The following is a 26,021-nucleotide window of genomic DNA, read 5'->3' on the forward strand; positions in this document are numbered from 1 at the left end:
GAATTTCCAATGGAATTTTTGATATTTAACGCTCGAAACAATGGAGAACTGGGAGCGAAAAAAAAAATTCAATAGTACCCTGGATATTCCATATCCCAATACACGAAGGGAAGAATGAAAATTTATTTCGAAAAATGTCCATCGTATTAACGTGATACTTATACATTCGAAAATGATTTGATGTGGAAAATTTCGTCATTGGGCGGGTAATCAGAGAATTGACGCGTCATTGATGAATTCATTAATGAACCGAGTGAGCGATGGCTAACACAGCATGACTCTGACCATTATCAATTTACTAGCGTGTCGTGTCATACGAAACTTGCCTTCATTCCAACAAAATTAAAATAACAAAATGACACTAAATGAATTGTTCACAGTAAAAATCAATGAAATTAAAATGTCGAAGAAAAAAATACATGAGAGATAACACAATTACAGCTTCTGTAAATATAGTCGAAGCTAGCGAAGCCTGTGTGTAATCTCAATGATAATCGATAAAAGCATAAATAATAAATTTTCATCAATATATAAACAAACTTCGCTCAACACGATTATATACGTTCTTTACTGGGTGTAACAACACAACAGCCGTATGTTCTTACATACTTCAAGTACAACATAATCAAGTGGAATCTTACCTTGCACTAGCCAGTCTTGAATGCTCTTTGCTCTTCATGGAGACAGTGGTGTTGGCGTGCCGACACATCATGTATATGGCCATGGATAAGAACACCAAATTTGCCTGTTACAACCGAAATAATCAATAAATCAATGAAAGCCTCTTCACCGCCATTGAAACAGTAACGACGAGTGAAAATAGACGACAAAGTTACCAGAATAACGAGGATAACAGGGCCAACGAAACTGAAGATGAAATAGTTGTCTGCCCTCAGCCAGCAATATCGATCAGTGCCATAGCTCAACGGATCGATGATGCAGGATATTACAACTACTAACAGTGGACCGCCATAAGCCACCAGATAGTACCACCGTAATCGTGATTTTTCTGCTTCGAAAACTTCTATCAGCATCACATAAAGTTGAAAGCCTGAACAAAACAGTAAAATAAAACACTAATATTTACCTCTGCATTCGATGTTAACATAGAAACTATTCTTCAAAAGGAGATTATCTTCTGGACAGAATCTTTATGCTGTGCAGTGGGTCAAGAAATGTCTTACCTTCGAGGAACATCCATGCAAATGCACAAAGGAAGAAGAAGTGTAGCAATCCAGCAACTACACCGCACACAATCCTCTGATCCGTCTGTCCAATTCCACAGACGAAGAGTACCTCAGCTATGAGAAGGCACACACACAGATTCTTGTGTATCGTCGTACGGTCAGACTGTAACATAATAGTTAGACATTCCATGAGAGCACAGAATCCGGGGCAATGTAACTTTATTAAATTTCATCCTTCTCCGCAAACTTTAATCAACAAAAATTGCATAAGAGGAAATAAAAATGAAACTCACTTTGAGTCCACGAAACAGCTGAAATGTCATGATGGCCAGCACGAGGCATACCACTGAGATGATACATCCGATATACGTGATGATTTGTAGCGCGACCTGATGGGCCATGTCCAGTTTCACGGCGTGCACGTCCATCAGTACAGCAAAGTTTGTGAGATGATTGCACTCACATACCGTATGTGTCTCGTTTGTTTTACGTATGTGACAGCCCTCCTCCGACCATGAACTATAAACAGTTTTGAATTTAATTCAGTTCCGTCTCTTATAGTTGGAAGGTTCTACCTGATAGGATAATAAGTCTGCAGGGGTGCAGAGTGAAACTGTAAACACATCAAAACTCAAAAAGGGACGAGAGAAAGCTTTGAATTTTACCAGAATGGAGGAAAATCTCTCGGTGAATCTCAGCAAAACGTATGTAAATATGGAGTGGAAATAATGAAATATGTAAGAAAAAGGTCAAATAATGAAGAGAAAGGATCAGATAGGGCATTATACTGCTGAAAAGGAATTTCTAGAGATTTGTGAATTTCTATTTATGACGAGACCGCCTCCCGCCTCCAATAGGGGGGGGATTGGCGAGCATAGAAACCCGAAGAGAAATACCTCGAGTATAGAATAAATGAGCTCAAGTTTCCTTTTGTGTCCAAAATACATTATTATAAACGTCTGCATAAATAAACTTTTTTCATTTCTTCATTTTTATTTCTCATAATCTTACCTCATTACATAATCCCAGAATACACAAGTGGGATTTGTTACATTCTCCGTGGTGAGATGCTCAAAGTAAACACGTACTGGCTCCGAAAGTTGAATATGACGTCCTTTACCCAACGACGCCGAGATGACTTTGCTGTTTAGTATCCTGTTGCTGATGTTACGCTGTCTAACATCTTCGTTCAACGAAACAAAAGACTCCTCTTGCTGTGGCTGAAGTATTTCTTCCAGCCGATCAAATGCCATGAAAACAAGCCTCACTAGGCCCTCCTCTCTATTCTCCAATAGCGATTTTCTTGTTAATTCAACACGATCATTCGACGCTGTCCATCTATCCCGCGTTGATTCAGATGGAAATACCTCGACTTTATTGTCAATATTTCGTGTTTCCAATACTCGTACCTCCATTACTGGGGATGAGAGAATGGTTTTATTGAAATTTTCGGCATTAAATTTCCTCCGGGGAATATTCATTCAGACTGATGCTAAATAGGGAGATGAGGGTAATAAAGTTATGTCACTGTACGAATAGCGCTCATTACGATGTTGTAAAAAAATCAACTGTAATTGCCAGTTGCAATGGCATTGTTATTACTTATTACACGGATTATTATTCTGTATTTTGTGAAATTGGAATCTACATTAGTACCGTAACTATCTTTAATTGTACCGTTTACTGGGACCTAAAATTGATGGCTCTGTTCGGCAATAAAATTCTTGCGAAAATGCCATTAGCGAATGGAACTTCTCACTTGAGCGCTGCAGAATGTTTTTTCTTCTCTTCAAAAATGAAACGAAAACTTTCTAGATATTTATCTGAAAAGCAATTTAGGTGTTGCAACTTACAAATATTTTTCCCCTCCTGAACAATGGTCTTCTGATGATGTAGCGTGCCAGCAAGGAGAAAAGCATTCTCCTCAAGACCAATAAGTAGCGAGGTTGCAACTCTCATCTGATCCTCGTGACTCAAATCTTTCCACGACGCCATTTGCGCTTTATCCAGCAAATTGCTTCCAGTTCTAACAACACCCTGCAACAACTCAGTGACCGTGAATTCACTCTGACTCGAGTCACGATAAGTGCTGATATCCTGGCTCATTTTTTCCGCCATATTTTTTATAATTTTGGTGGTAATCATCATGTCACCACCGTAAAATATTCTGCTATTATTGGTAACAGCAGAGAGATCATCACTAATTGTGAGAATCTTGTCACCCGATTGGACACGTGTCTCGAGGGATGACAGCCACACGGACCGACACTCGCTGAGATCCGGGGAATCCCTGTACCAGGTGGCTGAATCCTCAGCTGCAATACATCGCCATCTAGCCACACCATTAGCACCACCTGGACAGCTTTGTACAGCAATGTCACCTGTTCTCGTGGCATTCCAGAAGAGATTCCTTGCCATTGTTGACTGGCAGTACAACCGGCTGTAGTCGTACCATTTACCATTTGCATTGGGATCGGAATAGGGAATACTGGTCGACACTGCGAAAGAAATCACGGATAACAACTGTAGAGCAATTTAGATGGTCTTAATGTTTCGATTAATCCCGAATTAATCGACACAATCATTTTGCACAATTACAATGGGAAGCACTAAACAAAGCGGTCAGCTTTCTAATTAAAAGCCCTTTGATGACGAAAATCCATTATAATATGGAATGCGAGTGCTATTCAATTTAATTCAGCATTGTGTACCTATGGGTCTTCTGCTCGTTTTCCACGACGCATATCCAGTCTCTGTCGTTGACTCTGTGGTCTCGGGGGTGGGCACCACTGGTGCACCACTACCCCTCGAAGGATTCAATTCAACCTGATCCTCGTCATTCTCATCCAACGTCCTCATTGTGCTCGTTGAACTGAAAAATATTGAATATTTTATGTCAATTTAGCCTGTCGTCTGGAGAATGTGAAGAGTGGTAGGATAAAAATGTTCAACGTTGCAGTTTACCTGAGGGGTGTTGTCACAGGCGGGCTGAGGGTTGTTATCGCTGGCAGCTGGGACGGTGGACTCGTTGCCCTCGATGGTGGGCGGACACTTGGGCTCGCTGTACTCCATACACTCGGCTGTGAAGTTATCAGCCACGGTGGACTTGGCCTTGACGTTGTCGTCGTTGTGGCAGCTGCAAAAGACACGCTTTATTTTTCTATCTGGGCTATCTCCGATTGGATATATACATATTTTTTCAACTTCCACTTGGCTTCTTTCACATTGAAAAAAAAACAGGGCTCACTATCGGCGTATTTCGAGCTCATCGTTCATGCGTACATTTCAGTGTTTATTCTCGTCATTCCTTTTATCGAATCCAAGGAGAACGTGACAATTGTGAGTTTACTTACCAGACAGGCACTGATAGTGCGCCTCAAGATACTTGAGGGTGTTTGGGCATGGATCCCCGAAATGCGACGTTGACGCCGTTATACTGCAGTTCTGTTTCTCATTGCACCTGATGAGATTCGGCGAGGAGAAGAAAGGAAATTAAAGTTCATTAGAAATTTTGATTCATTATTATTTTTTTTTGTCTATCGCGCGTTGTCATGGATCTGCAAGGTATTTGTGGTATTTGTGATATTTGTTCATTAGTCATCGAACACATTTTTATCATGCCCCTGGGAATCAATTCTACCATCAGAATTTATAACTGCTTGTTTCTCCCACCGGAAAAATCCCAGGAAGTTTAGTGCTATAATACGTTACGTCGTGAATTTGTGCAAGGATAATACGCCATCATTTTTCGCACACTGGAGCATCTCGCCCAGCTCGTTCAGGAAGGCGGACCACGTATTGGCGTTCAGCCTCTCGTAAAATCTTTCGCTTGGCGCTAGACATTATCGTACTTTTTCCCCGTTTGTACTCCCTTTCAATTCTTTTTTGCTCCTCTCCCTCTCTCGCCCTCGAATTTTTTTACTCCCTAACATTTTCTCATTCTTTTTCTCCTCTTTCTTCTCTCGGAAAGGTAAAATGGGAAATCGTGGGCTTTTATCGCGTCGATTGATTTTTATTTGTCTCTGGCTGACTCCCCTTCAGCTTCATCCTAACCCATTCCCAGTACGGTCGTTTTCCCCAATACCACATTCAGCGATACGCTTCGACGGCCATGCATCCTCGATCCACTTTAAACCGAGTCAAGGAATTTTGCACGTGTTCTTGCACGCTTGACCTATATACAATTGACAGAAAAGCCAAGAAGCACTTTTCATTCATCAGCGACACTTGAAAGAGTCATTTCAAGTGGTGGTTGCATGGTTAATGACCCCGCGGACTTGTTTGAAGAAACAAAATCCACTTGGAATTATCGACATTTCTGTTCTCCGTTGGACGAGCTCGATGCGCCAGAAGGGGTGGACGGGTGGAATGCAAAAAAAAAATGTGGTGGTGGGGCAAAAACAAAATAGAAAACCAACCTATACAATGAAACTGTGCTTCGATGTATTTTCCGGTTCCGGGACATGGGTCCTCCTCGAAAAATTGACTGTTCACTTCCAGCATGCACGAGCGACGACCGTTGCACCTGCGTTGGTCACGTACAAAAATAAATAACAAAAAAAAAAGAAATACGAAACTCTAGTTGTTCTCCCCCCTACCCCCTTCTGTTCTTATGTTAAAATGGTTCCTTCTAATTATTTTTGAGAGAGAAAAGATAACAAACCCATCACGGGAATTGAAATTACGAGGTATTGTTAATGCAAAGCCCATTTGAATGAAGGAGTTTTTGAAGGTGGGTTAGTTGTAATACGTGGACAACAAACGGACCAGAGAGACAACGCATTGAAGGAACAAATAAAGCCTGGAGCGCGAGAAGGTCTTGTGTTCTGACAGAACAATTGGGGAATAATGAATGCACAGAGTGTTAGCAGCAGTGACAGTAATGAGACGAAGAATTAGCGACAGAAAATGTTTGTTGTTGTTGTGCGTTGTTGTTTTTTTTTTCGCCTTATTTTTCCCCACTTTTGTGACGATGAGGGAACAATGAAGCAGTGAGCTGAATTTATCCCGGTGAAAAGTTAGTATTCTTGAAGAAGGGAGAATAAGGGAAGAAGGTCACAGTAACCCAGAAAAACAGTTTTATTCAAATAACAGAAAATCACCCGGGTTTCGTGCTGCTTCTCGTTTGAATGAAACTTGAGAATATCAATGTAGGATCTCTTGTTATTTCGAATTGAGTCAAAGTAATGAATCATTAGTTGGAAATATTTTCCAACATTTCCGTCTGACACACTTCAATTTTGTGAAAGAGAATTTTTCCAATTGTTTATCATCCTCATTCATGACTGAGATAAGCATGCGGCCGAGTTATTGTCCATGTATTCACAATTAATCGATGAAAAACAACTCAAGTGTGTAGGTTTTCAGATAGAGGAGAATAGCCATGCCAGCAGCGATAGAGAAGAAACCGGAGCCCCTTCGGCTTTTCATCGCCATTATGCCTTGCGTATGCGATACCCCACATACCGTCTAGCTCGTCTCAACGTTAACAACATGAGAAAGTTTTGATTTGGTTGAAAAGATGTGAAATGTTGGAAAAGGTAAACGTATATTCTAGGGAAAAGCCGTATCAGATGAAGGGAGTTTGGAAAACAGACGGTTGGACACGAGAAACTGTCATTTGGTGCTGATGCATGTGATACGCCCGGTGGTATTATTTAATTATGGCCTGACAGTATGGGTACTGGGGGGAAATATTGAACTACAGTGTTCCATCAAAATACCGCGGCGAAATGCTCTGTGGATACCCTCACGCCTTGGTTTTTGTTCTCACCGGTTATAGCTTCATTCCCCTATTGAAACGCTACTCAGATATTATAACGTTCTACCCGGTTTTATTGATCTCTTTCACCTCCACCCGTAATCCCCATTATCAGCTAGCTCTCTTTCGGCGCATCAAAGACACGTCTCGAGTGTCGTATCAGAGGCTGACGGGGGATAAGTAATTCAACGGCTAGACGTTACTGATTTTTAACGATTTTATATGTATTCCGGGGGATTTGAGGTGAATGGAAGTGTCAAATTATTTAGATGTTTTATTCTTAGCACTCATTTCAACCTTTACTGTTAGGACTCAATTGAAATTCCAAGGATGGTTTAGTTGAGACTCTCAAGGGAATTGAGGTTGAATTTGGAAGGAAAACAAATCATAAAAATTCAAGAATTTCTTAAATCACTTGGGTTTCTATCGAATCCTGAATATTTAGTAGACAATGGCGCTGAATTGTTAATCAATTCAAAATTGAAGAAACTTGTAGGTGTGTGTACTTGAATTTTCCGGATTTCTATGAATTTTTATGGAATAATTAAACTAAAATTTATAGTTTTCATTAATTTTTGCATCAAATTGTGAACTTTCAATTACAAAATTCCTTGGAATTTCAGTGAAACTTTTACTTAATAAGAATTTTCAATAAATGCACGACAAGTTTAAGCCAAAAATTTTCAGCAACACTGTTAGAAAAAAATTGAAAATGGAAACCTCGAATCAGGGGAGGAAAAATCGTGAAATTACAAATTTCACTGAAAAATCAATGCAATTTCTAATTTATTAGCCTCAAGAGACCAAGAATTTTCCGAGTTATTTAAATCTTCAGTCAAAGTCTGAATCCTCAACACCAAATTATTCGGAGTTTTCAATAATTTGTTTAATTCCTATCAAACTTTATGTTTTTCTCATCAGACTATAAATTATCTATCATAAAATTCTTTGAAATTTAATTGTGACAGTCACTTGATAAAAACTTCCAATAAGTGCACCGGAAATTGCAGTCAGCAATTTTTAACCGTGTTTCTTTCCTCTTTTTCAACAGCACTCCTGTCTACAACAACTTAATGGCGTTTATTACCATAAATCCTTCAATTCCCACGTTGGAAAAAACTGCTAATGCTCCTAATAACTGCTAAACCAGCCTCGAGAATTCTGGAATTACGTGAACAGCCCTCAGATCAAGATTAACCCGACCAAATGAGTCTACGTTTCCCCTCAACCTCCCTTCCCCTATGTACCGATTAATTTACAAATGCTTTTTTTTGCACATTTACCTATCATTGACGTTATCACAAAACTATTTGAAACACGCTACTTCGAGTATTATAATGATCCTGTTAATTAGACCAGTGGACTCGTTAACGAATTTCGTTTGCAATTAGCATACCGCGATAATCAGGATTTAGCCCGGGAAATTGGATTAAAGGTGGCGCGGGAAAATACCCTGTGAGCTGAGAGGAATGAAGGGGTTGTAGGAGGGGTTGGTCCACTCGCGTGGGCGGACATGACCGAAAATTGGATTTTAATTTTAATACGAAACGCAAGTAGGGAAAAGGTTCAGCCTGGCAATTTCACGTAATGCTCATAGCAGTGGTGATTGTGGCATTATTTCAACTGCATATTACCGTATAAAAATTTCATGTAAAGGGGAATAAAAATGGGGAATTAATGTTGATTAATAATTTGCCGTTTTAATTCCGAATGGAGTGGGTTTGTAATAGGCGATTCTCGGGGATTATACCACCGTGTTTTGCGGAAAATTGTTGGGTTGATGGGAGATGACTAGACAGCGGCTATTCAAATTGTTTGCCAACTAGTTGATGTCTATTCCTTGTATTTTTTCTTTTTTTCCTTTTCAAATTTTCTCCAAAATTAATTATATATGATTTTTTTAAACAATGTGTTTCCATTCGTCACCTGTTCAATTTTCATATTTCAATAAGTAATTCTTATCCACTCTCTTTTCCATTCGACTTTGATCCTCTACAGACGCATTCAGTAATTATTCTGTTAACATTATCTAACCGATTCTGTCGCCTTTACACGAATTCGGGGTATTCTCTCTCCATTCACAATTTTTCCACAATTCCATTACAACGATTCCGTGAACTTAAAATTTTTTTAAAACTTCCAAAATTTCATCGAATTGTCAATAAAAGCTGATAATCTTCTCTAGCCCGTACTGTAGAAAATTCGAGAGTTTTGTGAAATTGGTGCGAAAACTAGAGAAATTTCTCGAATTTTTAACATTGCTTAACCCGCTTTGATTTCAACAAATCAGAGGCAGTGTTGGGGGTCACGCGACACTTCCACATCATTTTTATTTGACAACCCTTTTTTGTGTTAGTTTTTTCTGTGAATTTGCATGGATTTTATAATATTATCTTTCGTAATAGCCAAATTAATGTGTACATAGATAGAGAATACCAACTGATAGATATCATTGTAGATTATTTTCTTGTTTCTCATTTCAGGCTAGGAATATGCTTCAAAGTCGCGCTCATTTTCGCAAAAATCGCTCATAAAAATACCCATTCACCGTGTCCATTTATTCAATGCCATATGTCGGCGTTCCCCCTGAAGCTTATTCTCATTCGAGATATTCCGAGTTCGACTTTTTTCAATTCGAGTTTTTTCCCTCATGTCTTTTTTGATAAAGAATAAATAAAGCAACTATTCTGCGTGCTCCGAGACAATTAACACCTTCCATGCCTAATGGGTTATCATTGGATGAGACCTTGTTCTCTGTTATGTCAATTTTGAGTAACCTACAACCACTAAATGCGTCTCTCGGGTATGTCTCCAATACTGGTTTCAACGCCTACCCATTCGCCTTTAACCGCAGCCACCTACTATATACTGTATATGCCTTACATAATATACGATGTATTCTCCCCACAATGCAACGATAGTGACGGCGGTATCCATCGATCGTGAGCCATCACTGATGCCCGTATATTCCAAGTATTCCTGATATTTTACGGTATTTACATGAATTTTTTAATTTTATTTTATGGGCAAAATAGTCGTCTTCGTGCAACTAGTCTGTAATATATTGTTATTTTGAAAATTCCGGTCTTTCATCTCGAAATAACCCGACAAAGCCGTGGATTTGGGGAGCATGTAGTCTTGTGAGAATATTAAAAAATTCAGAAAACTGTATTTTTCCGGGGGAGTATGCAGCGGGGCCACACTTTACACTGGTTATGGAAAATTGCTTTCATGATAAAAGATTGGATTAAATATCACAATGTAACACTCAACAAATACAATCCATGACGGCGCACACGAACTTATGATTAATGATTGATTAAACAACAAATGGGGGTTTCAATTCCCTGTGAACTCATCACATTTTCGTAATTAACGCATGCAAACTCGTACACAAGTTGAGTAGGATGTGTGGAGTATGAATTTATCATCTGGAGGGAACGAATGAATTTCGTTTTTTTGTTTCATTTCATTATCTCGGTATATCGCAACGCATCAGTCGACTGGCCAACCGATGCCGTCTCGATAATTCCAGGGGGGGGGGGGGAGAGAAGGAGGAATGTATGGATTTGGAGCAGTAAAAACAGGTTGTTTATAATTGTTTCTCCATACTGGGAATTTTTAATTTGATATGAAAAAAACCAAATTAACAGAGTTTTTTTGGTGTCTCAAAGCCAGACGGCAGTCTCGTTTGTCAGAAATGGAGATAAAAAGAGTAACAGTATTTGAGACAATTATAAAATTGAAATGAGAGTAATAAGCAATTACGGAAAAAATGATTCAAATTAAACTCAGCCATGTAGATAGTTCAGTATACCTCTGGCGCTGACAGAGATAATTGGGTCACGTTTGTTAATCTTTATGAATCAAACCAGTACGTGAAAAAAAAGGATGAATAGAGTAACTTTCATTAAAGAGGACGCTGGTGGTAGTGTTACGCTGATGAGTTTCCCAAGGAAAATGATGATTATTGAATTTCAAAAAGTCAATGAAGCAAGAAGCAAATTAAAAAGAGGGGGGGGGGAAATAAAACCAGTAAGCTGTAATCTGATTCAATCAATCCCGGGGATTATACACAGCGACCGAGAGGGGGGAAAAAAGGTATCACGGTAGTGAGTATAACCAAAAAGAAGATAGATAACCCAGGGAAACTAGGGAATGAAGACCCGAGGGATACGATTAAATGTGAAATGGTGTAGAATAACCCAGAAAAAATTGACAGAAACACATGAGAATGTTAGAAGGTGTTCCCTCACTTTAAATAACATGTATACATTTATCCACAAAAAACCCAGAGGGGATTCTTCTGATCGGATGCTGTTGGATAAGGTGAGATTGTACGATTATTCGTGCGAAAAAAGATCGAGAAAGGAGAGGTTTTGCAGTTAGAAAAAGTGTACGAACGAAATTTTCTCAGCATCGGGTATCAGATCGTTGATAGAGGAGTGACGCTGACTCTCTATCCACGTATACCCGAAGCCAATGCGAGCTTCAATGGTCGAGCAATTGGCCAGTTCGCTCTACCACGTGAAGCCGCTTTGTTCGTTCACTTTCTTTATACCCCCTCTCCCCCACCAACGCTTCCTTACTTGTTATCTCAAACCTCTTTTCTCGTCTTTTTTCGCACAATCCTCTTGTGCGAGATGTGCGTTTTACGGTGAGAATGAAAAAAAAAAAAATACAGAACAAAAACAAAAATGTAAATGGTGAAATTGGAATTGGAAACCCAGATACGTTTATTTTATTTTTGACTCCCTTACCTGCCGTACAGCACCCTGAATGACTTTTGCGACATGCAGTTCACACTCCAATCAGTGTTCCCATGTTCATTGCATATCGTTATCGAGTACCTCCCATAGTTGGCTCTTATCAGGTGTATCAATTCACCCTCGCCACACTCAATCTTGAGCGTTTTGCCCTCGCACTCGTACGCTGTGTCGTAACGCTCTGCAAATAGAAAAGGAACTCTAAGAATTTTTTCCAACTTATTCCATCGACTATGCAAATTGTGGGAAAATTCACAAGAATTTGCCACTAATGTGGCAATAATAGATTTATGTACAATCACTTGCGAATAAACATTGGGATCTTTCGGGGTGATTGTGTACATATATATAACAGCGGTTTTAAGCCTCGATACCTCCTGCTGTCGCACAGGGCGGCCTACATGAAAGGATACCGGCAAGCAGCGGGATGTCGTCAGCTCGAATGTTACCTTCTCCTCGAAGACACGAAACTGGATATATATACGTATTTATATCTCTGTCTCGCTTTATGGATTCGTTATTTTATCTTTTTGTATCCGTGGGTTTGATGTTAAGAAACACAGCGGGACTATTGTTGATCGAGAACAATATTTCACTCTTCTTGCCCTGAGGGAGTTTGATGTTGACCCACTATTTCATTCATGTGTAAGTTTAACAACTCTTGTAGGGTGTGCAATCAAATTATCTTTGGTGGGTTTAATTCATCGGTGGGGATTTATATCATTTGCCACATTATGGATTTATATGGAGATAAAGGTTGAGGGAAATTAAGGGAAGCATCGATTAATGGAGGAACAATATTCTGTTCTTGCTATTTTTTTGGTAAACTGGTAAAAGCTTCATCCAAAAAACAAGCTTTATTTTAAGACTTATGATTTCAAAATGAGACTTTTAACAGTTTCAAGTTACGACTTTCAAAAATCTCAAGTTGAGACTTTTAGAACTTCCCCTGAAGAAAAATTTCAAATTGAGTTACGAAAGTCTCAACTTGAGGCATTCAAAAATATCAATTTGAGAAAATGCATGACTCTTTTCAAATTTACATGATTAAACCAACGCCATCGGTAATCTGAATAGGAGAGCTTTAATTACATATGGGTTTCATAATTTTTCAACCATCAGAAGTTATCGAATCGCAGTGATACTGAACCCTCGTTAGACTTGGCAGCAGAAGGGCCCCGTATGTGAAGGGTTAAATTAAGATCTCAAAGTCTCAAATTGAGGTTTTCGGCTTGATAATTTCAGGCTTCAAATGAAGACTTTCGAAAATCTTATTTTAAGACCTTTGGAATATGGTATTATTAAGGTATTATTTTTTCGAGTGTTTTGTTCCGAAAGACGACTAATTACAGTTGACTCCTAATGGATAAATAATGTAACAATATCCCCGAACATCCGGAACTGTCTCCCCCAGCAAGACAAAGAAATTGTCGAAATACTGGTGGTGAAGAAGAATAACTCTCTCGCTTCAAGTGAGAAGTTTCTGAAACTACCAGTCAATATTTCATCCCTCGGAACAAACGAGATAACAGCGGGCACGCCTGCCCTCCCTACACCAACAACACGAACACTCGCACCACTTGAACCCCCTTGTGGCATCCACTATTCCCCGTGGGCTTTCACCTTTCTCGCTGCTTACACCCGCTTCTCATTCTCCTCCCTGTCTCACTTTTCTCTCCGGCGTTCAACCACCCGTACTGCGGTACAGAGAGGGGTCCAGCCCCCTTCCCTGCCCGCAACAGAACTCATGCACTTGTAAAATATTACGAACTGGGCAGGGCCACGGGATTTGTCGCACACGCGTGTCTCCATCTGGCTAGCAGGGTCTCTTGAAAGCACCACGGAGAAAAAAAACGGGGGAAAATAATGCTCACTCTCTCTCTCTCTCTCTCTCTCTCTCTCTCTCTCTGTGATAAGAGGGGCTTATTTTCCTCCGTATTTATTCTCGTATGAACATTTTTTCCCTTCTTATTTTCCTTATTTCAAGCATTCGTGACGCACCAAAGAGCATTTCAGATATGTTCATTGTTTCGTTTGGTAAAAGATAAAATAAATCTCGAGCGTCTTACCTTCCCTTTTTCTCTTTACCCGCGTGTAAATTATGCACGCATGTTACGTACGTACAAAAGAGACTCCTCGATACATACTTGGGTTATTTCGCGGAGCCCCGGGCCCCATCAGCCCAGGGCTTTCTTTTCCTTTCTTCTCAGATGGGGAGGGGGGAAGGTGATACCTACGAAGAGGACGCGCAATCCTCTCTCGATCCGAAGGACCCCCCTTATCTGATTTCCCGCGACGCGCACAAAACCCAATCGCACTGCGCGCAATCTCGGGTCATATTTTCCGTGGCGATTCTTTACTTATTTCTTTTGGCTGTTTTTTTTTTATTCGTTCATTCGGCTTGTTTCCATTCGTTTTGTTCGAGGGACGCGCGAAGAACACGTGCGAAAATATGTCGGCGATTTTTTTCTCCCTCTCTCTTTCTCTCTCTCTCCCTGTATCCCAGTGCCGTTGGAACGCGTGCTGACGTAATGCAGGAAGTTGGATGCCATGTGGTGACTTTCGGGGGGCCCCCGGAGAGATTTATTTAACTTTGAAAAGTGTCAATGACTTTTTGAAATTTCAAATTGAAAATCTGTCGGGTTGATGGAAAATATTGAAATTGTTTCATGTGTTTTTTCCGTCGAGCGTTGAAACTCTGATAAATGAACGAAACTCCAATCGATAAATTTGTCAAAGCGATGGAATCAATTACGAAGCTACAGAAAAAAATACTGATTGAGATAACGAAATGGGGGTTTCCCTTTATCTGTCAATATTTTCGTTACGATTTTTTTCAGAACTAGTTTCGGGGTAAAAACATCTCAACGACTGGAAAAATGTTATTTCTATGTCAAAGGCGACGTGAGGGGCCAGTCATCGTGTAACATTCACCAGTGAGTATTGACACAGAGATCAATAGAGCATCAGGAATTGTTTTTTAGGTCGACATTCAAGCAATTTTCTGTATTCCACGCTCGATGAACATTTTTCGACGAGGTTAACAATGACGAATTGAAAATTCATTGGCACGAGAATTATTCCCAATAATGTCAAAAATGTTCTTTGACCTTTTGAGGCTCAATTAGTGCTTCCCAAAGCGAGTAATTCGTTTTTATTTTTATGCTGCTTGACACTCACTCGATTAATTCAATTCCACTTAAAACATGTAATTTAAACTCTAAAAATTACACTAAGAAAGTCGTTTTTTGATGAGTACGCCTTTACTTGTATCTTGAAGAAAATATCTTACACTGAGAAAGAGATTTTGTGCTTGTCCGAAAGACGAGGATAATTTTTTTATGACAAGAAGGAGATTTCTCAAATCAAGTCTGGTTAAATCAATTTGTTCACTCGTTTTTAAGTCTAAAATCCCAACTTTTTTAATGCAAAAACGTCTCGAAACACTCTTCTTTTCTTAGCGTATTTTTTTTATTGTAACGTTTTATCACCTCTCCAAAAACTGAATATTTCACGCTCCATCAATACCGGATTTAAAAGTAAATCCCCCAGTAAATCCCTGAAATAATCTCAAAAACTTTGCAGAATTCAAAAATTACATAACGATAACATAAATTACCCCATTCAACACTGAAGAATTCACTCTTCCTTTATCCTCCATCCAATTTTTTCTTTTCAATTAGTGACTCACAACGTCCATTATAGTAAATACCTTCGTTTTTTTTCTTCCATCCACGGCATACCTCAGCCCGCATTAAACGACTGAGAGAAATGACGATATAACCCTGACTCCAGGCGGTCGTGTAAGTTTTTGGCATATCAGTGAAAAATAAAAGAAAGAAAAAATAAACGAGAAAAAAGCCAGACAAGAGAAACAGATAGAAAAAAAAACATTGTAGTGCACTTTAAGAGGTTCGGATAACCGTTCGTTTCAGCTGACCGTTATATTACCAAGGGTTATAGATATTATTTGTGGCTCTTACCGGTTGCATAGCCCCTCCCTACCTCCCTCACTCCCTTTCTCTCCTTGTCTTTTACTTACAACATTCACGCAGACCTTTCTTTCCGTTTATCGAGACGAGAGTGGTCGTCGGTTTGGACGGGACATCCGTAACTAATGACCCTGATAGCCGGGACTCTTTCTGCTCGTCTCGCTTCGTTCCTTAACATTTTTTTTCTCTCATTTCGTCTGTCTGTCTCTCTCTCTCTCTCTCTCTCTCTCTCTCTCTCTTCATTTTTCATCTCTCTCCGTTGTTTTATACTTTTTTTGTCCTCTCACTTCTCACCAGAGTGCATCCAGAGAGGAATGGAAGGGGCGGAGGGCGAAGAGAAGGAGAAGACAGACCCACCTCATCTTCAGCGCTCACGAATCTTCAACGAACCTCGACGCTACTTAATTAATTTCTCGTTCGATACGATGCCAATCGTCCAGAGCCCATTTTCCCTCCTTAACCTCGATAAGGCGGGGAGGGGGGCACACCCCCAACAACCAACCTCACATTTTCGCCTCCCTCTTCACCACTTCATTTCACGGAAATTGACTTCTGCAGTGGAATGATAAATCATTAAACATGGCAATCCCAATGATAATTTCCTCAATTCTCATTTCGACCAAGCAAAGTGCAGTTTTCGGGGTCACGTGATACATTCATATCAGTTTTATTGTTTAAAAAATTTACCAGATGCAGTGATGACTCATACAGTGCTAACAAAGTTTTTCATATTTAATTTCCACTGAAATTTTAGGAAAACGTTTGATTTTCTGTTCAATTGATCTAAAAATCAATAAAACACATGATTTTTCAGTTCAACTATTCCGTGAGAATTCGAAGAAATCAGGAAAAATCACTGAAAATTTGATAATTCATGTCATTTTATTTCTGAATATTTATATCCCATTGATAATTCAGTAAAGTTGTGAAATTTCCATCTCACTCCCACTGAAAGCTCATAAATTTTCTTGAATTCTCCATAAACCTCGAAATTCCATAACCATTTTTCCCCTAAATCGGATTCAACGTCACTCTCCTGAGAATTACTACCGCATTATCCATGAAATTTCGTAAAATTTCCAACAGTGATCAAACATTTGAATTTCTCATGGTTCCCCCGTCGCCTTATCAAAGATATTTCCGGCTTATCGCCTATAGTCGAGGGTTAACATTCACTTGTTAATTCACCGTTTCGAGGTTCCTCAGTCGACGCGATTTGACTGGATAAGCAGTTTCGAATACTCACAAAATTCACCATTTCATAATTGAAATACAATCATTGGAGATGACGTGACGTGCATATTATTAATTCAACATCGTCTTCCGGTTTAACGTCCGATTGATAGTTTCCATTTCCTCGGAATAATGCGAGACAGAGTTAAGAATAGTTGTATAAATGCACTTAACCGTGTCATTTCTCGAGTTATTTCGAATTCCTGTCGTTTTTTATTTTCGCAATGGGACGTTTTTTGTCTCTTCCAGCTCCTTCCAGTCTTTTTTATTTCATTTGGGTCTCCAGCATTGATCCGAGATGTCAAGTGGTGGCATTGATTATACACGAATGCGTCAAGCGAGCGGGGCCGCCTTGTGATTTGCATACACCGATTAGGTGGCCAGTCTGGCATTAGTCCCGGGCGTTATACACTCAGACTGGTGCATAGGTACAAGAGGAGCTGTTTAGACCGAGCCAGCGATAACCATTTGGCTTGGTAGTGGTATTGCTTTCTGTCTTTCGTATTACTCAACTCACATTGACACAAAACACATACACATTAGGGGGGGGGGAGAGGGGGGGGGGGGGGGGATGTTGATGGTTGCCACGAGACGACTGAGTTTCTCATTTCCTCCAGTAGGCAAAGTTGAGTGTATATACTTTACCCAGTACCTGCGGGGCATATGTGGCCACCTAATTGGTGATGAGCGTCTTCTTCCCCATCTAATGCCGGACTCGTTCGCCTTGATCGTAGCTGCACGCACCACCATGACTTCAGGTTTACATTGGAAAAATATCATTTCTATGACGTTGGCTGTAATTTATCGGAGCCTTTCATGATGAATTTATGTCAATGCTCATGCGCCTCGTTACTAATTACCGGAAGAAAAACAGCGATATGCATGGGGGAAATTCACAACTCAGAGGGAATAACCTGATTGGTTGGAAATAAATTGCTGGAGCAGTGACCTTCAGTGCTGGCAATACAAGACTGCTTGACATTATTTTTTGCGAGAGGTACTTCGAAATTTCGTCATTTTTGTCTCAATTTTTCGTGTCTCGGAATCTCGGAACTTTTTCATGTGACATTTTCACCGAAATTTCAGGGAGTTATGCAAAATCAAGTATTCCATAGATTTTTTGATAATTCGGTCGGGGAATGAATAAAAGTTGTAATTTCCAGGGCAATTATCCCGTGAAACTGCAGAAAAATCACGAAAATGTAGATAATTTTGATTCTGCATATTCATGTTTGGTTGAAAATTGAAATGAATTGTGAAATTTTCATCCTACTTCATTCAAAACCGATGAATTCCCTTGAATTTTGATTAAAACTTCAATTTTCCTAATCATTTATTCCCTAAACCGAATTCAATGCCAGTTTTATAAAAATCATTACTAGACTTTGCATGAAATTTCAATTGTTCTTTAGCATGCACACATTTGTGGTCTCAACATACAACTGATTGCTCGCTGCAGTTAGAAAATAACACTCAAAATTTCAAGTAAAAATTGTTGCAATTTTCACGTTGACGTGGTAATGAAAAAATTCAAGTAACTAATGTTTTGAGTTTTCCAAAAATTCCAAATTACTCAACCAACCATTGAAATTTCTGTTTGACAAATATCAATTAACTTTATTCCATTCAATTTTCAACATAACTGAGCTACTCGATAAAAAATTAACCTTCAAACCCAACTTTAATTAAATTTCAGAATAAGTCTAACAGTTCACAACAAAAATTAACACACGAATTCGCAAAGATTCTAGCATCAATTGTTATTGCGACCGTAATAACCTTTGTTTTTGCAGCAGTATGACGTACGGAGAAAGAAAATTGAATGAAACCAAGACAACTAATCCCCGCGGCGAGTTTTACTTTAATTCGAATTCACTACCCTCGCGTTCGAAGCCCAAAGTTTAGAGCCCCAGCAACACAATTCCCTCATTATCGAGTAAATTGATTTCTGGTAATTATTAGTGGCGATCACTGAGGTGCAGTTTCGAACTACCTAACTACCTTCTCTCTGGTTTGAAGCCCACATCAAAAGCATCACTGAGGCGATTCAAAGTGCACGTCCGTGCTTCATTGGGTATTTGTAACTAAAACAGGTATGGTCTATCGTGCCTTTTTACCAACCCAAACAAACTGTACGGCGCCGTCAGAAACAAGTTAAAGCTCGTTTTAACTGAAAGCTCCCCCCCCCCGTCTCCCTTCAAAACCCACCCGAGCATTGAATCAGACAAAGCCCGGCTTGAATATTTTGTGTAATGTATCAAACTTGACGAGATTCGCTCGACTGCCTGTAAACCCGCAACGCTATTGATTTTAAATTAGTGGAGAATTGCCACTGTTGTTGGCTGTTGCCTCGCAAGTTGGTGAAAATTTCTCAAGTACCTGGATGGGTGGGTGAGGTGAGGTGGGAAAGAAAAAAATTGCGGAAAGGGTTGTGAGGGCGCGGCTGTGTAGAGCACACATGTGGTACCTGCGAAGGGGTGCGAGAAAGAAATAGGCGGAGCATGAATCGTGCATAAAGGTGTCTAATTATTAGTTCGTGCAGAGGCGTGGCGCCAGATCGAATCGGCGTGCATGTGTCGGGGCCATAACGTCTTCCGTGTTCTTCGGCGCACCTCTCGACGGCTCTCTTTTTCGTTTTACCCCACTCTTTTAGGTACATTTTTTGCTCTCAGAGGCTTTTTAAAGCCGTGATCACAGGCCAGACTCATAATAGGCCGCATGTGTCACCCCTTCAATGACCCCCTGATACTAATTTTCGGTTTATGGGAGTTTCAGGGGCTCGCGGGGGACAAGTGAGAGGGGCGGGGGTAAGGGAGGGACAAATGAAGCGGTAATAGTTGGAGTAAGTTCCATTGGGATGGTCTTTAGTCATTGTGAATGGAGACGAATATTTATTGTTTAGTTTTTTGTGGGGTAGGGTTTTTTTTATGGGCATTTTCTCACGTTGTTCGAGAAGTGGAGGATGACTGGGCAATAGCTTCGAGATGGTGAACGTCGCTGCGCTTAACCGTTTAGAAATTTTACGGATGATTGAAGGGACTGCGTTTCTTCAGCGATGCTTTTCACGCTATCTTCCCTGGCTTTTTATATCTAATTAACAGTTGGATCGATCAATTCTGGTTTAGCTTTTGTTGGTGTATCTGATGGGATTCATTCGGGGTATTGGTTAAGGGAATCAAGTGGATCAATGGAATTGTTTGGCTTTGTATGTCTGTGACTACTCGAAACTAATGAAATACCTAAAATCTTCGTTTATAATTTTTTTTAGAAATAAAGGAGATTCCACAATGAACGCGTCGCAGGGTTAACGTGACACTTGCGATTGTGTGAATCAATCATTCAACTGTTTTTTCGATTATTTCAACAATTGTTAGCGTCAGTAAACTTTTTCTCACGTTCAGTAAACGTCAGAAAATTTACGGAACGAGAGGGTAATTTATGTCGAAACTGTAGAATTTCCCCTGCATTCCATCAAAAATTGGCCCAGTGAACGGGATTGATTACTCAATATTGCGCATAATTTTTCTGAAAAGAAGATTCCACAATGAAAGCAGGAATTATCTCAAGATTGACGCGACGCTTACTATTCTTTGAATCATCCATTCGCCTGTTTTTCGACTATTTTGACAATTGCGAGCGTTCCATCAAGCCTGTGTTGCGTTCATTGCGGAATTTGCTTAACGGAGAATGATTTTTCACTTCAAGGAAGTGAAAAATCAAATTTCACTTCAAGTAAGGAGGTGCAAGAAAAAAATACCTTACCAGTGTGGGAAATTTTATTTTTTACTTTATTTTATTTTAATTTTGTAGAGGAGGATAATTTTTGCATCCATAGATGTTGTTAATACTGGTTATATCCATTTATAAAAAGGAAAGTACCAAATTGCATTCATAGATGTGTTTTTTTACCGAACGAATCGTAAAATATCTTCCGCAAACCGGCATTTGTTCATTGAATTACATTTCGCTCCACGATTACCTTCCATACAGTAAAATTTGCCACGATTTTCTCAGCAATTTTCATGAAATGTACTTCAAATCCATACTGTAAAATATTTAAAAAGCCGGGCGACTCTCAACTTCTTCTATCCAATACGTTCACCACTGAGTGTTAAACTCAGTGAAATATGTAATCTGCACTTTACGTTCTGCAAAGTACGCGATTCAGAGCTAGTCGCTAAAACTCAACTGACGCATTCATGTCCACAAAATACCACAGGAATTACACGAAACTGAAAGCCTCAAAGGTGAAACATGTTCAAAGAAAATCCTACGGAAAAATGGTTTCCAAAAATACATCTCACACGAGTTTTTAACCACACACCTTCCATTCACACCGAAATCCTTTCAGTTTCACATTATCGTTATCTCCAGTGGCACGTTGAGATTCACCTATTGTACTGTAACCCAGAATGGCTCAGTGGATTTTCAATTAAATTATAGAAATTCCACAGGTGTATATCGCGGTAAACATCGCAATTATACGTGCGCCTTTCCCCAGTGCACTCCCGTCGGCAATTCATGACCTTTTCGTATTAAATCCTTTTTTTTACAGATCTATCCTCAACTTTTGCCAACTTTTTAAATCGCTCTCGGTGGATATTCGACCTCAGAGAGAACTCTTGAGAATTCAGAAAGTCGCGAGAAGGCGCCGGCGAAGGTGAGGGGAGGGGGCACAATTGAATATATCATTTCCCTAAGATCTCGGCGCAGTGTAAAATATACGTATAAACTCAGTGAAACTTCACTACTGCGCTATGAGATTAATATAATGAGCGTTAATCTGTTCGTGTGTATGTGTCTGTGTGTGTGTGTGTGTATGTGTGCTGCCGCCTTTATCGTCTTCTCATTAATCGGAACACAGAAATACATTTAGGCTACGCCTGTAAAAACAAGGCAGTTAGCTCTTGGGATGTAGACCTCAGGCAAGATAAAGGATCATTGGACGGTGCGAGGGAGAGACGCGAGAGAGGGAGAATTAAACGATGAGAGGGGTTCAACAATATAAGTGTAGTGTGGGGGCCCGAATGCGGTAGCCAGTACCACACCGCTAACAACACGCAGCGTCCAACGACCCATTAGGGTACGTGAATTTGTTCTCATTTAGCTTTATATTTCCTTTAAACCGCAGTCTCTTTTTGTTGTTCTTTATGTTGAATTTGAGGGAAGGGTGAGGTTGGATGGCCTTTTTTCCGGGGGATTTCCGGTTTGGGAAGCGTGATTAAGAGTTTTTTTGGTAATTTAGTTCTTGAGGAAATTCGGTGGAATTTTTCACTGTTTTTTTTTTCAAGAGGAAGAGCTCTATCTCGATATTTCAGATTTTATTGGAGCGAAATGGGTCACCGTTTATTGCACACAACCGGAAATTTCAGTTCCACGGTAGAATACACAAGGATTTAATTTTTATTCTTCAAATATTTACAGAAATACGGGATATTCTCATTGTGCTACTTTTCAATTTCAAATTGAAATTATCCAGTCGGGATTTCAGTCTATTCCTGTTATTTGTGGATATTAATCGATAGGTATGGGAGGATAGAATAATTACGGGTGGTGCTAGAGGTGAGGCGAGAGATGCCAGAGGGAGGTGGAAAAAATGGAGAGCACATGGGGATGGGGGGGATGGAGATGGGCCGCATTTCGTTTGGCCATAGCCCGAGTTTCGAGTTTCGTGGTTCCGTGGCTCGAGTTGGAGTTGCGCCAGGACGATGCAGTTTCGCTGAGCTGCGATTACCCCGCTCGCACACCTACGTGAGTGGAGCTTGGAAAAAGGAACTAACGGCCGTACAGTAATTAATCCGACTCCGGCCGCAATTGTAAGAAATTGTGACTCTGTTATTTTTATTGTGATTTTGTTTTGTTTCAATGGAGATTCATAAAAACATTTTATTCGAATCGGATTGCGTTTGTACGGGGGGAATATTGAAACGTTCCAATATTTGCAAATACCACTGAAATATCTCTATTTTATTCATTGAATAACAATAACGGTTGTTTACTGTTTTTGTTGCAGTTTCATTCGAGACGGTTATGAACATTCGAAATATCAACTTATAAAAACAAATCGAAAAATTCCCCATTCCCATGTAAATAAAAATCTCGATAAAACTGCATGGTATGAAAAAACAATGTTTATTGAAATAAAATATTGCCAGTTGTTGACTGTTTGATGCCAAACATCTCTGATCCTTCAAAACATGAATTTACAGAAGTATAAAAAAAAACCCGTGTGATGAAAAAAAAATTACGTTAATTTGATAAAAATTGTGAGGAAAAAGATGAATAATCTCTTTCAACTCCGGAAATTTCATTCAATGGAAACGTAATTTTAACGAGAAAGGAAGTTGAAGAGAATACATTTCTGGAGTTAATCGCAGTAAACTTTTACGTTAGTTCGTTCCGTGATTTTTTCATTCTTCTCAATGCCATGTAACCGCGGAGTGTAAAGAGAGCCGAATTTTCACTAATACCTCCTAAAAATTCGCGGGGAAAAGCTCTCAGCGATATTTTACGGTGCACTGTTCAATATTTCTGATCGTGTTTTCCTCGTAATTTTTAGTTGATTTTCATGGTACTATCTCTAAAATTCTTATCTCCATTCAAAAACCAAATATGAAAGCATCCCAACTACTGCAAATGGCCTTTTTTGTTTTCGAAATAAAAAATACTACTTATTTACCATTTTACTGCTGTTTGATCGGAGGCCTTTATAAACATTCAAAACACGAATTGATGAAAAATATGAAAAATCCTCAATCCCCATGTAAACAAAACCCAATATCTCCCAATCGGCTGAAAAAAACGACGCTTTTTTTTATTAATAAAAAATTGCAGCTGTTGTTGACTGCGTTTTAACCGTTTGATTCCAGGCGCCTCTGAGCATTCAAAACATGAATTTACAGAATTGAAAAAACGTCCATGAGCGACCGATCGAGTGAAGCCAAAATCAAAGTAACTCCTTTTATCTCTCATTCCAAAAGCGCTTCCAATAGTTCCATCCCTCCCCCTATATTGATTGGCTTATACATTTACCACTTTGTATATAGACATTACTCCCATATACGTTTGCAAAATAACCGAGGTACCAGGCGAATACAGTGGAAACTGCACCGCGTTTGGTATCTCTGATCGTTGCAGGCCAGTAACAACGGCAATTAATGTCCAAGGGCTTGTGCCGAGGTACTTCGTAACCCAATGCACAGATACAATCGTAACATAGATTAACTGCAATATAGACCTTCGGGGATGAACTCCGCGGAGTACAACGGGGCTGACCGATACCCTCGGCAAAAGGTTTTGCGGTGGAAAGGGAGAGGATCGAAATTACCGAAACCTTCCGGCTTTTTGGTTATCCATCCATTATAACTATCCGGTGGTTCACCTTCAAGTGATTTGCAGCCCCCAGAGTGGTACAGTCTCGATTGTTTTACTCACAGAAATACCGATACATTCCCCCCCAAAATCTCCATATTCTTTTGTCCTTTATTCGCCATACCTATTTCATTTCTCTTCGATTTTCGATATACTGTTGGATAAAAATTGAAATTTCGGGGATTATTTGGCAGGAATTTCCATAAGACTGCAGTGTTAGGGAAATTGAAATTTCATGGAGATTCCGGTGGTAATTTTACTGAAAGTGAGATCCTATTTAGAGAAAAAATGTCTGTGAATGTCCGAAACCAGAGTGACCTGAATCTTTTTCACCGGAATTTTCATATTTTTTCTGAATACAGTTTTCATTGATTTTCTGATTGAATTATTGGGAATCAGTGGAGTTATTTAATGTTTCAATAAAGAGATTCTCTGACATTTAAGGGGAAATATCGGTGATAGAAATTTCCGAGAGTTGGATAAAATTAGGATAAAAGTTTCTAATTATGTGACATTGGATTGGATTTAAAGGGAGAATGGGCATGAAATTTCAAGTTTGACGTAAGAATAAGACGAAGATTTCATGCTTTACTTGAATTTATCTATTTAACATGAATATTCAGACCTAAAGTTTAACTTTCATCTGAATTCTCTTCAATGTCCTCAAATTTCGTGAAATAATTCAAGCTGAATTTACAGTTTGTATTGATTTTCTCAATATGAAATAGTGACTTTTCAATTACGAAATTTCATTAACTGAAAAATAAAAAATGTCTATTGTTTAAAATTTACAGAATGCAAGAATTTTAAAACGTATATACTTTCTCGTTCTTGGAAATTCGTGCCTTCTATATAAAAAAAAAATTTCTCCTTCCCCAGAGTTGCCAAACATCGGATGCCCTCTTAGAAGGAATTTTTATTTTGATATTCACTCTTATCTATGCGCACAAGATGCCATTATGAGCAGATGGAGGAGACGAGGCACTCCCAGGTAGAAGAGTGGAATTCTCGAGGAAACCGGGCGCCTTATACTCGTCCCCGTCGAACGAGTTATTATCTCCATCCAAATACTTATACTCGTCCCCAATCCCACACACCTGACACTGTGACAAATTCACTCGAGTCGAGAAATTTCCAAATCTTCAAAACTATAAGACACGTCTCATCTCCTTCGACTGGATTTATTAGAATTGTTTTTGTATTCTCGAAAGATTAGAGTAAGAGGGCTCAACGGTGAGTTGAATAAAATTGAAAAAAAGGTTAATCCCATGCGGAACGAAATTTCTTATAACCGTACCGAAATCAGTGCCTCAAAATCCACAAAAAGATATTTATGCTCTCCAACTCTCCCTCTTCCTGAACTCAATTCCCAGAAATAGTCTTGCATATTCGAAGGGTAGGAGAGTGTAGGAGAATGAACCGCAGGAGTCAAATAAAATTTATCGACATTCTTTTTATCCTCCTCGGTGAGCGAAAATTTACAGAGGGAATTTTCGGTTTAGGGTGGCACGAAAGACGAGAGAGTGAGCGAGAAGTTTCAACCTCACCCGCACTTCTGCGGTTACGAGAAGAACGCAAGAGTTGGTGAGATATAACACTCGAGTAGCTGGAGTAGCTGGAGAATGTACGTCACCGTGGTCTGCTACGCGCACACTTGAATCACACTTTTTTTTCCATCCTCAATCACTCCCCCCCCCCCCCCACCCCCCCC

The 26,021-nt window shown here is 39.6% G+C and overlaps 1 protein-coding gene across 7 annotated transcripts in view; it reads right to left on the reverse strand.

The window, feature by feature from the left end:
* The window catches only part of LOC107048244 (latrophilin Cirl), a 140,366-nt gene that overhangs the window by 7,190 nt on the left and 107,155 nt on the right, over positions 1-26,021 (reverse strand). For 6 of the 7 annotated variants that reach the window (XM_015271333.2, XM_015271350.2, XM_015271367.2 and 3 more), the window contains 10 exons: positions 11,709-11,895; positions 4,541-4,647; positions 4,152-4,323; positions 3,899-4,059; positions 3,041-3,685; positions 2,199-2,604; positions 1,481-1,706; positions 1,185-1,350; positions 837-1,051; positions 642-745 (listed from right to left, as the gene is read on the reverse strand). In XM_015271333.2, the coding sequence (XP_015126819.1) occupies positions 642-745; positions 837-1,051; positions 1,185-1,350; positions 1,481-1,706; positions 2,199-2,604; positions 3,041-3,685; positions 3,899-4,059; positions 4,152-4,323; positions 4,541-4,647; positions 11,709-11,895 (2,389 nt within the window). Of the gene's footprint in view, positions 1-641; positions 746-836; positions 1,052-1,184; positions 1,351-1,480; positions 1,707-2,198; positions 2,605-3,040; positions 3,686-3,898; positions 4,060-4,151; positions 4,324-4,540; positions 4,648-5,605; positions 5,713-11,708; positions 11,896-26,021 lie in introns of all 7 variants that reach the window. The other variant, XM_015271342.2, reaches the window with a different exon arrangement.

This window comes from Diachasma alloeum, unplaced genomic scaffold (assembly GCF_001412515.2).
Source record: "Diachasma alloeum isolate Michigan unplaced genomic scaffold, Dall2.0 Dall_scaffold_00176, whole genome shotgun sequence".
NCBI lineage: Eukaryota > Metazoa > Arthropoda > Insecta > Hymenoptera > Braconidae > Diachasma > Diachasma alloeum.